Raw genomic sequence first — 15,709 nt, 5'->3', positions numbered from 1 at the left:
AGACACCTACAGCTTCTCTCACCTTGTGTTTGAGCAGAACAATGAGCTGAGAACGAAGGATGAGTCCACAGATCTTCCCCAGCTGAGGAGAGGATGAAGGGATGAGTGAAAGAGAAGACAGAAAGCAGGAATGAATGAAAGAAGGAGGAGTCATAGACTGCTCAGAGATAATCAACTTTCTCAGCCAATTAGAAGTCAAGCTCAACTATAAGAAATTAATGGCCTGTGGGCGGAGCTCTCCATACATCATCGCCAGCGGCGACCGGCACGACGACAGGGAAGCCGTTGTGATTGGTGGAGGTGTTGCTAAGGACGTCCACGATGGTGCCAACCTTTTCTATACGGTTAAAACAGGTGACTGGGGCACCCATCACCTCCCTGAGACAGAGGAAGGATGGAGGGAGGGCCAGATGGAGAGAGAGAGGGGGAGAGATTTAGAGAGAGAGGGGGAGAGATTTAGAGAGAGAGGGCCATATGGAGAGAGAGATGGAGGGAGAGATTTAGAGAGAGAGGGGGAGAGATTTAGAGAGAGAGGGGGAGAGATTTAAAGAGAGAGGGGGAGAGATTTAAAGAGAGAGAAGGGAGATTTAGAGAGAGAGGGGGAGATTTAGAGAGAGAGGGGGAGATTTAGAGAGAGAAGGGAGATTTAGAGAGAGAAGGGGAGATTTAGAGAGAGAGGGGAGATTTAGAGAGAGAAGGGGAGATTTAGAGAGAGAGGGGAGATTTAGAGAGAGAGGGGGAGATTTAGAGAGAGAAGGGGAGATTTAGAGAGAGAAGGGGAGATTTAGAGAGAGAGGGGGAGATTTAGAGAGAGAGGGGGAGATTTAGAGAGAGAAGGGGAGATTTAGAGAGAGAGGGGGAGATTTAGAGAGAGAGAAAAGGAGAGTAGTGAGGTCAGAGGGTCAACTAGTAGTTAAGCCAATGGGAAACGGGCTCATCGGCCAGTAAGCCAATAGGAGAAGGGCTTACTCAGCAGTCGGCCAATGAGAGTGGCTTACCTAGCTGTTAACCAGTGGGAGGTGGCAGGGGCCTCCAAGTGCAGGAAGGGAACACTCTGCAGCTTGATGTGGATGTCATACAGACCCTGAGGAACAACCAGATGGATTACTACACAGACTGAACCTCAGAACAACCAGATGGATTACTACACAGACTGATCCTCAGAACGACCAGATGGATTACTACACAGACTGATCCTCAGAACAACCAGATGGATTACTACACAGACTGATCCTCAGAACAACCAGATGGATTACTACACAGACTGAACCTCAGAACAACCCTGAGGAACAACCAGATGGATTACTACACAGACTGAACCTCAGAACGACCAGATGGATTACTACACAGACTGAACCTCAGAACAACCAGATGGATTACTTCACAGACTGAACCTCAGAACAACCAGATGGATTACTACACAGACTGAACCTCAGAACAACCAGATGGATTACTACACAGACTGATCCTCAGAACGACCAGATGGATTACTACACAGACTGAACCTCAGAACAACCAGATGGATTACTACACAGACTGAACCTCAGAACAACCAGATGGATTACTGCACAGACTGAACCTCAGAACGACCCTGAGGAACAACCAGATGGATCACTACACAGACTGAACCTCAGAACAACCCTGAGGAACAACCAGATGGATTACTACACAGACTGAACCTCAGAACGACCCTGAGGAACACCCAGATGGATTACTACACAGACGGATCCTCAGAACGACCCTGAGGAACAACCAGATGGATTACTACACAGACTGAACCTCAGAACAACCAGATGGATTACTACACAGACTGAACCTCAGAACGACCCTGGGGAACAACCAGATGGATTACTACACAGACTGAACCTCAGAACAACCAGATGGATTACTACACAGACTGAACCTCAGAACGACCCTGGGGAACAACCAGATGGATTACTACACAGACGGATTACTACACAGACTGAACCTCAGAACGACCAGATGGATTACTACACAGACTGATCCTCAGAACAACCAGATGGATTACTACACAGACTGATCCTCAGAACAACCAGATGGATTACTACACAGACTGAACCTCAGAACAACCAGATGGATCACTACACAGACTGATCCTCAGAACAACCAGATGGATCACTACACAGACTGAACCTCAGAACGACCCTGAGGAACAACCAGATGGATTACTACACAGACTGATCCTCAGAACAACCAGATGGATCACTACACAGACTGAACCTCAGAACGACCCTGAGGAACAACCAGATGGATTACTACACAGACTGATCCTCAGAACAACCAGATGGATTACTACACAGACTGAACCTCAGAACAACAAACATTCAACTGAGACTTCCGTTGCCACGAGCAACACCACAGATACTGAGATGCAACACTTCACTCTCACACAGTCTCAGTGCGCAGGGCACTGTCACACAGTCTCCCACAGTCTCAGTGGGCAGGGCAGTCTCCCACAGTCTCCCACAGTCTCAGTGGGCAGGGCACTGTCACACACTCTCACACAGTCTCAGTGGGCAGGGCACTGTCACACACTCACACAGTCTCAGTGGGCAGGGCACTGTCACACACTCACACAGTCTCAGTGGGCAGGGCACTGTCACACACTCTCACACAGTCTCCCACAGTCTCCCACAGTCTCCCACAGTCTCAGTGGGCAGGGCAGTCTCACACAGTCTCAGTGGGCAGGGCAGTCTCCCACAGTCTCCCACAGTCTCAGTGGGCAGGGCAGTCTCACACAGTCTCACACAGTCTCAGTGGGCAGGGCACTGTCACACACTCTCACAGTCTCCCAGTCTCCCACAGTCTCCCACAGTCTCAGTGGGCAGGGCAGTCTCACACAGTCTCAGTGGGAAGGGCACTCTCACACAGTCTAACGCAGTCTCAGTGGGCAGGGCACTGTCACACAGTCTCAGTGGGCAGGGCACTGTCACACAGTCTCAGTGGGCAGGGCACTGTCACAGTCTCAGTGGGCAGGGCACTGTCACAGTCTCAGTGGGCAGGGCACTGTCACACACTCTCACACAGTCTCAGTGGGCAGGGCACTGTCCCACAGTCTCACAGTCTCGGTGGGCAGGGCACTGTCCCACAGTCTCACACAGTCTCCCACAGTCTCAGTGGGCAGGGCACTGTCCCACAGTCTCCCACAGTCTCAGTGGGCAGGGCACTCTCCCAGTCTCCCACAGTCTCCCACAGTCTCAGTGCGTGTGCATGGAGAGCTTCAGGCTGCTACTACGTGGTAGCTACGTCACCAAGACAACGGAGGAGTTTGGCCCCACCCTTCAACCCTCTTCATTGTTAGGATTGGTAGCTACGTCACCAAGACAACGGAGGAGTTGGGCCCCACCCTTCAACCCTCTTCATTGATAGGATTGGTAGCTACGTCACCAAGACAACGGAGGAGTTTGGCCCCACCCTTCAACTCTCTTCATTGACAGGATTGGTAGCTACGTCACCAAGACAACGGAGGAGTTTGGCCCCACCCTTCAACCCTCTTCATTGATAGGATTGGTAGCTGCGTCACCAAGACAACGGAGGAGTTTGGCCCCACCCTTCAACCCTCTTCATTGATAGGATTGGTAGCTACGTCACCAAGACAACGGAGGAGTTTGGCCCCACCCTTCAACCCTCTTCATTGATAGGATTGGTAGCTACGTCACCAAGACAACGGAGGAGTTTGGCCCCACCCTTCAACCCTCTTCATTGATAGGATTGGTAGCTACGTCACCAAGACAACGGAGGAGTTTGGCCCCACCCTTCAACCCTCTTCATTGATAGGATTGGTAGCTACGTCACCAAGACAACGGAGGAGTTTGGCCCCACCCTTCAACTCTCTTCATTGACAGGATTGGTAGCTACGTCACCAAGACAACGGAGGAGTTGGGCCCCACCCTTCAACCCTCTTCATTGATAGGATTGGTAGCTACGTCACCAAGACAACGGAGGAGTTTGGCCCCACCCTTCAACCCTCTTCATTGATAGGATTGGTAGCTACGTTACCAAGACAACGGAGGAGTTTGGCCCCACCCTTCAACCCTCTTCATTGTTAGGATTGGTAGCTACGTCACCAAGACAACGGAGGAGTTTGGCCCCACCCTTCAACCCTCTTCATTGATAGGATTGGTAGCTACGTCACCAAGACAACGGATGAGTTTGGCCCCACCCTTCAACCCTCTTCATTGATAGGATTGGTAGCTACGTCACCAAGACAACGGAGGAGTTTGGCCCCACCCTTCAACCCTCTTCATTGATAGGATTGGTAGCTACGTCACCAAGACAACGGAGGAGTTTGGCCCCACCCTTCAACCCTCTTCATTGATAGGATTGGTAGCTACGTCACCAAGACAACGGAGGAGTTTGGCCCCACCCTTCAACCCTCTTCATTGATAGGATTGGTAGCTACGTCACCAAGACAACGGAGGAGTTTGGCCCCACCCTTCAACCCTCTTCATTGTTAGGATTGGTAGCTACGTCACCAAGACAACGGAGGAGTTTGGCCCCACCCTTCAACCCTCTTCATTGATAGGATTGGTAGCTACGTCACCAAGACAACGGATGAGTTTGGCCCCACCCTTCAACCCTCTTCATTGATAGGATTGGTAGCTACATCACCAAGACAACGGAGGAGTTTGGCCCCACCCTTCAACCCTCTTCATTGATAGGATTGGTAGCTACGTCACCAAGACAACGGAGGAGTTTGGCCCCACCCTTCAACCCTCTTCATTGATAGGATTGGTAGCTACGTCACCAAGACAACGGAGGAGTTTGGCCCCACCCTTGGGTTGACAGGATATTGCCATTAACGTAAATCCACAGTCGCTACATCCATTCTGGGATTTATAGACCAATAATAAATACTTATTGATTGTTCTAGAAAATAACTTACATCATGAGCTGATATTAATTGAACTGTTGTAACCCCATTCAGAACCAAAGGATAAGCTACAGTCGTGTAATATCTGTAAACATAAACATTGTACATTTTTAAAATTTTTATTTTACCTTTATTTAACCAGGCAAGTCAGTTAAGAACAAATTCTTATTTTCAATGACGGCCTGGGAACAGTGGGTTAACTGCCTGTTCAGGGGCAGAACGACAGCTTAGTACCTTGTCAGCTCGGGGGTTTGAACTTGCAACCTTCCGGTTACTAGTCCAACGCTCTAACCACTAGGCTACCTACCTCCTCTACACTCTAACCACTAGGCTACCTGCCACCTCTACACTCTAACCACTAGGCTACCTACCTCCTCTACACTCTAACCACTAGGCTACCTGCCACCTCTACACTCTAACCACTAGGCTACCTACCTCCTCTACACTCTAACCACTAGGCTACCCTGCCACCTCTACACTCTAACCACTAGGCTACCCTGCCACCTCTACACTCTAACCACTAGGCTACCTGCCGCCTCTACACTCTAACCACTAGGCTACCCTGCCGCCCCCATCCTCTACATATGGTTCAAACGATCATGTTGATATCTGTGGAGGGTCACTCCTTGCATCGACAGTTGCGTCTATGAGTTTAACAGTGGTAACATGTCTTCAAGCCAAGACAGTGACGGGGGAGCCTTGTTTTTGGTCCACTACGGATGGCCTCATTAAGTCAGTATAGTATACATTATATGTGCCTCAGACTCACCTCCACAAAGTAGTCCCCTACGACCTTGGCCGTCAGCAGCACCAACATGATGGGGAGACCGTATGTCACGTTTCCTGTTGCTTCCACCATGATGACTGTTAAACTGAGAGTCATCCTTACGATGCCCCCTAGAGGAGAGGACGAGACATTACATTACTTATTATTAATACAGTTTATACAGTCGTGAGAGTCATCCTCACTATGCCCCCTAGAGGAGAGGAGGAGACATGACATTACTTATTATTAATACAGTATATACAGTCGTGAGAGTCATCCTCACTATGCCCCCTAGAGGAGAGGAGGAGACATGACATTACTTATTATTAATACAGTATATACAGTCGTGATGACTGTTAAACTGAGAGTCATCCTCACTATGCCCCCTAGAGGAGAGGAGGAGACATTACATTACTTATTATTAATACAGTTTGTACAGTCGTGGCCAAACGTTTTGAGAATGACACAAATATTCATTTTCACAAAGTCTGCTGCCTCAGTTTGTATGATGGCGATTTGCATGTACTCCAAAATGTTATGAAGAGTGATCAGATTAATTGCAAAGTCCCTCTTTGCCATGCAAATGAACTGAACCCCCTCCCCAAAAAAACATTTCCACTGCATTTCAGCCCTGCCACAAAAGGACCAGTTGACATCATGTCAGTGATTCTCTCGTTAACACAGGTGTGAGTGTTGATGAGGACAAGGCTGGAGATCACTCTGTCATGCTGATTGAGTTCGAATAACAGACTGGAAGCTTCAAAAGGAGGGTGGTGCTTGGAATCATTGTTCTTCCTCTGTCAACCATGGTTACCTGCAAGGAAACAAGTGCCGTCATCATTGCTTTGCACAAAAAGGGTTTCAAAGGCCAACCATTTATCAGATCATCAAGAACTTCAAGGAGAGAGGTTCAATTGATGTGAAGAAGGCTTCAGGGCGCCCAAGAAAGTCCAGCAAGCGCCAGGACCATCTCCTAAAGTTGATTCAGCTGCGGGATCGGGCACCACCAGTACAGAGCTTGCTCAGGAATGGCAGCAGGCAGGTGTGAGTGCATCTGCACGGACAGTGAGGCGAAGACTTTTGGAGGATGACTTTTGGAGGATGGTCATCAGGGACAGACTGATATTCTGCAAAAGGTACAGGGATTGGACTGCTGAGGACTGGGGTAAAGTCATTTTCTCTGATGAATCCCTTTTCTGAATGTTTGGGGCATCTGGAAAAAAATTGTCCAGAGAAGACAAGGTGAGCGCTACCATCAGTCCTGTGTCATGCCAACAGTAAAGCATCCTGAGACCATTCATGTGTGGGGTTGCTTCTCTGAGGAGAAGACAAGGTGAGCGCTACCATCAGTCCTGTGTCATGCCAACAGTAAAGCATCCTGAGACCATTCATGTGTGGGGTTGCTTCTCAGCCAAGGGAGACAAACAAAAACAGACAAATTCTGACAAACTCCAAGCATTGATGATGCAATAATGGGCTGCCATCAGTCAGGATGTGGCCCAGAAGGTAATTGACAGCATGCCATCAGTCAGGATGTGGCCCAGAAGGTAATTGACAGCATGCCATCAGTCAGGATGTGGCCCAGAAGGTAATTGACAGCATGCCAGGGTGGATTGCAGAGGTCTTGAAAAAGAAGGGTCAACACTGCAAATATTGACTCTTTGCATCAACTTCATGTAATTGTCAATAAAAGCCTTTGACACTTATGAAATGCTTGTAATTATACTTCAGTATTCCATAGTAACATCTGACAAATATATCTAAAGACACTGAAGCAGCAAACCTTGTGGAAATTAATATTTGTGTCATTCTCAAAACTTTTGGCTAAGACTGTACATACACATTATACAGTATATATATATATATCTACTATTAACTATCTATTACTAATACATCATGACTTAAACTGAAAGTCATTCTCACTGTGCCCCTTCTGGACAGGGGAGGTATTGCATTATTACATTAAAATGCATTAAGATAAATTTACATTTACATTTAAGTCATTTAGCAGACGCTCTTATCCAGAGCGACTTATACTATCAGGTAAACAGTCAGTGTGACATCTCTACACCAGAGGAATGACACTATCAGGTAAACAGTCAGAGTGACATCTCTACACCAGGGGAAGGACCCCAGGAATGACACTATCAGGTAAACAGTCAGAGTGACATCTCTACACCAGGGGAAGGACCCCAGGAATGACACTATCAGGTAAACAGTCAGAGTGACATCTCTACACCAGGGGAAGGACCCCAGGAATGACACCATCAGGTAAACAGTCAGTGTGACATCTCTACACCAGGGGAAGGACCCCAGGAATGACACTATCAGGTAAACAGTCAGTGTGACATCTCTACACCAGAGGAATGACACTATCAGGTAAACAGTCAGAGTGACATCTCTACACCAGGGAAGGACCCCAGGAATGACACCATCAGGTAAACAGTCAGTGTGACATCTCTACACCAGGGGAAGGACCCCAGGAATGACACTATCAGGTAAACAGTCAGTGTGACATCTCTACACCAGAGGAAGGACTCCAGAAATGATACTATCAGGTAAACAGTCAGTGTGACATCTCTACACCAGAGGAAGGACTCCAGGAATGACACTCACCCAGTTGTGCTGCAGCTCCCATTAAAGCATACTTCCCTGGAACGGCCCAAACCTGAGAAAGAGAGCGACACACAGACATTATTGACACCAATCTGGCCAGTGTACGATGCAATGTCTGTGTTTGTCAAAGCAGCTGTTGAAGAGCAGCAGGACCCCACCAAGCATTCACAGAGAACACTACAGGGTTCAGACCAGAGAGCACTACAGAGAGCACTACTGGGTTCAGACTAGAGAGCACTACAGGGTTCAGACCAGAGAGCACCACGGGGTTCAGACCAGAGAGCACTACAGAGAGCACTACAGGGTTCAGACCAGAGAGCACCACGGGGTTCAGACCAGAGAGCACCACGGGGTTCAGACCAGAGAGCACTACAGAGAGCACTACAGGGTTCAGACCAGAGAGCACTACGGGGTTCAGACCAGAGAGCACTACGGGGTTCAGACCAGAGAGCACTACGGGGTTCAGACCAGAGAGCACTACGGGGTTCAGACCAGAGAGCACTACGGGTTCAGACCAGAGAGCACTACGGGGTTCAGACCAGAGAGCACTACGGGGTTCAGACCAGAGAGCACTACGGGGTTCAGACCAGAGAGCACTACGGGGTTCAGACCAGAGAGCACTACGGGGTTCAGACCAGAGAGCACTACGGGGTTCAGACCATAGTAATGTGTACTACTGTATTGGGATCAACCTATCATTTTGTTGGGATTAATTGACTGGGAGATTTGAGCGTGCCATACAAAGAGTCTTAACAGTGTGACACAACTGGGAGAATTATGTCATATACCCCCACAATGATGTCCATATACCCCCATATAACCCCCATAATGATGGCCATATAACCACCACAATGATGTCCATATACCACCACAATGATGTCATATAACCCCCATAATGATGGCCATATAACCCCCATAATGATGGCCATATAACCCCCATAATGAGGGCCATATAACCCCCATAATGAGGGCCATATAACCCCCATAATGAGGGCCATATAACCCCCATAATGATAACCATATAACCCCCATAATGATAACCATATAACCCCATATAACCCCCATAATGATGGCCATATAACCCCCATAATGATGGCCATATAACCCCCATAATGATGGCCATATAACCCCCATAATGATGACCATATAACCCCCATATAACCCCCATAATGATGGCCATATAACCCCCATAATGATGTCATATAACCCCCATAATGATGGCCATATAACCCCCATATAACCCCCATAATGATGACCATATAACCCCCATATAACCCCCATAATGATGGCCATATAACCCCCATAATGATGTCATATAGCCCCATAATGATGGCCATATAACCCCCATAATGATGGCCATATAACCCCCATAATGATGGCCATATAACCCCCATGTAACCCCCATAATGATGACCATATAACCCCCATAATGATGTCCATATAACCCCCACAATGATGGCCATATAACCCCCATAATGATGACCATATAACCCCCATAATGATGGCCATATAACACCCATAATGATGGCCATATAACCCCCATATAACCCCATAATGATGGCCATATAACACCCATAATGATGGCCATATAACCCCCATATAACCCCCATAATGATGACCATATAACCCCCATAATGATGGCCATATAACCCCCACAATGATGGCCATATAACCCCCATATAACCCCCATAATGATGACCATATAACCCCCATAATGATGGCCATATAACCCCCATAATGATGACCATATAACCCCCATATAACCCCCATAATGATGACCATATAACCCCCATAATGATGGCCATATAACCCCCATAATGATGACCATATAACCCCCATAATAATGACCATATAACCCCCATAATGATGGCCATATAACCCCCATAATGAAGGCCATATAACCCCCATATAACCCCCATAATGATGTCATATAACCCCCATAATGATGGCCATATAACCCCCATAATGAGGGCCATATAACCCCCATAATGATGGCCATATAACCCCCATAATGATGGCCATATAACCTCCATAATGATGGCCATATAACCCCCATAATGATGGCCATATAACCCCCATGTAACCCCCATAATGATAACCATATAACCCCCATAATGATGGCCATATAACCCCCATGTAACCCCCATAATGATGACCATATAACCCCCATAATGATGGCCATATAACCGCCATAATGATGGCCATATAACCGCCATAATGATGGCCATATAACCCCCACAATGATGGCCATATAACCCCACAATGATGGCCATATAACCGCCATAATGATGGCCATATAACCCCCATATAACCCCCACAATGATGGCCATATAACCCCCATATAACCGCCATAATATTGGCCATATAACCCCCATAATGATGGCCATATAACCCCCATAATGATGGCCATATAACCCCCATAATGATGGCCATATAACCCCCACAATGATGGCCATATAACCCCCACAATAATGGCCATATAACCGCCATAATGATGGCCATATAACCCCATAATGATGGCCATATAACCCCACAATGATGGCCATATAACCCCCCACAATGATGGCCATATAACCCCACAATAATGGCCATATAACCCCCACAATGATGGCCATATAACCGCCATAATGATGGCCATATAACCCCCACAATGATGGCCATATAACCCCATGATGGCCATATAACCCCCATGATGACCATATAACCCCCATAATGATGTCCATATAACCCCCATAATGATGGCCATATAACCCCCATAATGATGTCCATATTACCCCATAAACCCCATAATGATGTCCATATTACCCCCATATAACCCCCATAATGATGTCCATATTACCCCCATGTAACCCCCATAATGATGACCATATAACCCCATAATGAGGGCCATATAACCCCCATAATGATGGCCATATAACCCCCATAATGAGGGCCATATAACCCCCATAATGATGGCCATATAACCCCATAATGATGGCCATATAACCCCAATAATGATGACCATATAACCCCCATAATGATGGCCATATAACCCCCATATAATCCCCATAATGATGGCCATATAACCCCCATAATGATGGCCATATAACCCCCATGTAACCCCCATAATGATGACCATATAACCCCATAATGATGACCATATAACCCCCATAATGAGGGCCATATAACCCCCATAATGATGGCCATATATCCCCCATAATGATGGCCATATAACCCCATAATGATGACCATATAACCCCATATAACCCCCATAATGATGTCCATATTACCCCCATGTAACCCCCATAATGATGACCATATAACCCCCATAATGAGGGCCATATAACCCCATAATGATGGCCATATAACCCCCATAATGAGGGCCATATAACCCCCATAATGATGGCCATATAACCCCCATAATGATGGCCATATAACCCCATAATGATGACCATATAACCCCCATATAATCACTATAATGATGGCCATATAACCCCCATAATGATGGCCATATAACCCCATATAACCCCATAATGATGACCATATAACCCCCATAATGATGACCATATAACCCCCATAATGAGGGCCATATAACCCCCATAATGATGGCCATATATCCCCCATAATGATGGCCATATAACCCCATAATGATGACCATATAACCCCCATATAACCCCCATAATGATGGCCATATAACCCCATAATGATGTCATATAACCCCATAATGATGTCATATAACCCCCATAATGATGGCCATATAACCCCATATAACCCCCATAATGATGTCATATAACCCCCATAATGAGGTCATATAACCCCCATAATGATGTCCATATAACCCCATAATGATGGCCATATAACCCCCATAATGATGGCCATATAACCCCCATAATGATGGCCATATAATGATGGCCATATAACCCCCATAATGATGACCATATAACCCCCATATAACCCCCATAATGATAATAATAATATTAATATATGCCATTTAGCAGACGCTTTTATCCAAAGCGACTTACAGTCATGTGTGCATACATTCGACGTATAACCCCCCATAATGATGGCCATATAACCCCCATAATGATGTCATATAACCCCCATAATGATGGCCATATAACCCCCATATAACCCCCATAATGATGACCATATAACCCCCATATAACCCCCATAATGATGTCCATACAACCCCCATAATGATGGCCATATAACCCCCATAATGATGGCCATATAACCCCCATGTAACCCCATAATGATGACCATATAACCCCCATAATGATGTCCATATAACCCCCATAATGATGACCATATAACCCCATAATGATGGCCATATAACCCCATGTAACCCCCATAATAATGACCATATAACCCCCATAATGATGGCCATATAACCCCCATATAACCCCCATAATGAAGGCCATATAACCCCCATATAACGCCCATAATGATGTCATATAACCCCCATAATGATGTCCATATAACCCCATAATGATGTCATATAACCCCCATAATGATGGCCATATAACCCCCATAATGATGACATATAACCCCCATAATGAGGGCCATATAACCCCCATAATGATAACCATATAACCCCCATAATGATGGCCATATAACCCCCATGTAACCCCCATAATGATGACCATATAACCCCCATAATGATTGCCATATAACCGCCCTAATGATGGCCAAGTAACCCCCACAATGATGGCCATATAACCCCCATGATGGCCATATAACCCCCATGATGACCATATAACCCCCATATAACCCCCATAATGATGGCCATATAACCCCATGATGGCCATATAACCCCCATAATGATGTCCATAAAACCCCATAATGATGTCCATATTACCCCCATGTAACCCCCATAATGATGACCATATAACCCCCATAATGATATAGCCATATAACCCCCATAATGATAGCCATATAACCCCCATAATGATGGCCATATAACCCCCATAATGATGGCCATATAACCCCCATAATGATGGCCATATAACCCCCATAATGATGACCATATAACCCCCATAATGATGGCCATATAACCCCCATATAACCCCCATAATGATGTACATATAACCCCCCCATAATGATGGCCATATAACCCCCATAATGATGTCCATATTACCCCCATATAACCCCCATAATGATGTCCATATTACCCCCATGTAACCCCCATAATGATGACCATATAACCCCCATAATGATGTCCATATAACCCCCATAATGATGACCATATAACCCCCATAATGATGACCATATAACCCCCATAATGATGACCATATAACCCCCATAATGATGTCATATAACCCCCATAATGATGTCCATATAACCCCCATAATGATGGCCATATAACCCCATGTAACCCCCATAATGATGACCATATAACCCCCATAATGATGTCCATATAACCCCCATAATGATGACCATATAACCCCCATAATGATGGCCATATAACCCCCACAATGGCCATATAACCCCCATGTAACCCCCATAATAATGACCATATAACCCCCATAATGATGGCCATATAACCCCCATATAACCCCCATAATGAAGGCCATATAACCCCCATATAACGCCCATAATGATGTCATATAATCCCCATAATGATGGCCATATAACCCCCATAATGATGGCCATATAACCCCCATAATGATGACATATAACCCCCATAATGATGGCCATATAACCCCCATAATGATGGCCATATAACCCCCATAATGATAACCATATAACCCCCATAATGATGGCCATATAACCCCCATGTAACCCCCATAATGATGACCATATAACCCCCATAATGATTGCCATATAACCGCCCTAATGATGGCCATGTAACCCCCACAATGATGGCCATATAACCCCCACAATGATGGCCATATAACCCCCATGATGGCCATATAACCCCATGATGACCATATAACCCCCATATAACCCCCATAATGATGGCCATATAACCCCCATGATGGCCATATAACCCCCATGATGGCCATATAACCCCCATATAACCCCCCCAATGATATATAACCCCATAATGATGTCCATATAACCCCCATAATGATGTCCATATTACCCCCATATAACCCCCCATAATGATGTCCATATTACCCCCATGTAACCCCCATAATGACCATATAACCCCCATAATGAGGGCCATATAACCCCCATAATGATGGCCATATAACCCCCATAATGATGGCCATATAACCCCATAATGATGGCCATATAACCCCCATAATGATGACCATATAACCCCCATAATGATGGCCATATAACCCCCATATAACCCCCATAATGATGTCCATATAACCCCCATAATGATGTCCATATAACCCCCATAATGATGGCCATATAACCCCATAATGATGTCCATATTACCCCCATATAACCCCCATAATGATGTCCATATTACCCCCATAACCCCCATAATGATGACCATATAACCCCATAATGATGTCCATATTACCCCCATGTAACCCCATAATGATGACCATATAACCCCCATAATGATGTCCATATAACCCCCATAATGATGACCATATAACCCCCATAATGAGGGCCAATCAACCCCCATAATGATGGCCATATAACCCCCATAATGATGGCCATATAACCCCATAATGATGGCCATATAACCCCATAATGATGGCCATATAACCCCCATGTAACCCCCATAATTATGACCATATAACCCCCATAATGATGTCCATATAACCCCCATAATGATGTCATATAACCCCGTAATGATGACCATATAACCCCCACAATGATGGCCATATAACCCCCATAATGAGTGCCATATAACCCCCATAATGATGGCCATATAACCCCATAATGATGGCCATATAACCCCCATAATGATGTCATATAACCCCCATAATGATGGCCATATAACCCCCATAATGATGACCATATAACCCCCATATAACCCCATAATGATGGCCATATAACCCCCATAATGATGGCCATATAACCCCCATATAACCCCCATAATGATGGCCATATAACCCCCATAATGATGGCCATATAACCCCCATAATGATGGCCATATAACCCCCATAATGATGACCATATAACCCCCATATAACCCCCATAATGATGACCATAAACCCCCATATAACCCCCATAATGATGTCATATAACCCCCATAATGATGGCCATATAACCCCCATATAACCCCCATAATGATGGCCATTTAACCCCCACAATGATGGCCATATAACCCCCATGATGACCATATAACCCCCATAATGATGTCCATATAACCACCATAATGATGGCCATATAACCCCCATAATGATGTCCATATTACCCCCATATAACCCCCATAATGATGTCCATATTACCCCCCATGTAACCCCCATAATGATGACCATATAACCCCCATAATGAGGGCCATATAACCCCCCCATAATGATGGCCATATAACCCCCATAATGAGG

The 15,709-nt window shown here is 45.9% G+C and overlaps 1 protein-coding gene across 1 annotated transcript in view; it reads right to left on the bottom strand.

Annotated features, from left to right (window-relative positions):
- Positions 1-15,709, bottom strand: part of LOC124024754 (H(+)/Cl(-) exchange transporter 7-like) — a gene marked incomplete at its 5' end in the record, with an annotated part of 31,653 nt that overhangs the window by 3,464 nt on the left and 12,480 nt on the right. Inside the window, 5 exon segments of the mRNA XM_046338537.1 lie at positions 23-82; positions 246-378; positions 999-1,084; positions 5,664-5,791; positions 8,277-8,328. Coding sequence (XP_046194493.1) covers positions 23-82; positions 246-378; positions 999-1,084; positions 5,664-5,791; positions 8,277-8,328 — 459 coding nt within the window.

Source organism: Oncorhynchus gorbuscha, unplaced genomic scaffold (assembly GCF_021184085.1).
Source record: "Oncorhynchus gorbuscha isolate QuinsamMale2020 ecotype Even-year unplaced genomic scaffold, OgorEven_v1.0 Un_scaffold_1992, whole genome shotgun sequence".
Lineage (NCBI taxonomy): Eukaryota > Metazoa > Chordata > Actinopteri > Salmoniformes > Salmonidae > Oncorhynchus > Oncorhynchus gorbuscha.
The sequence above is the reverse complement of the archived record's forward strand: the minus strand, read 5'-3'. Positions and strand labels throughout refer to the sequence as shown.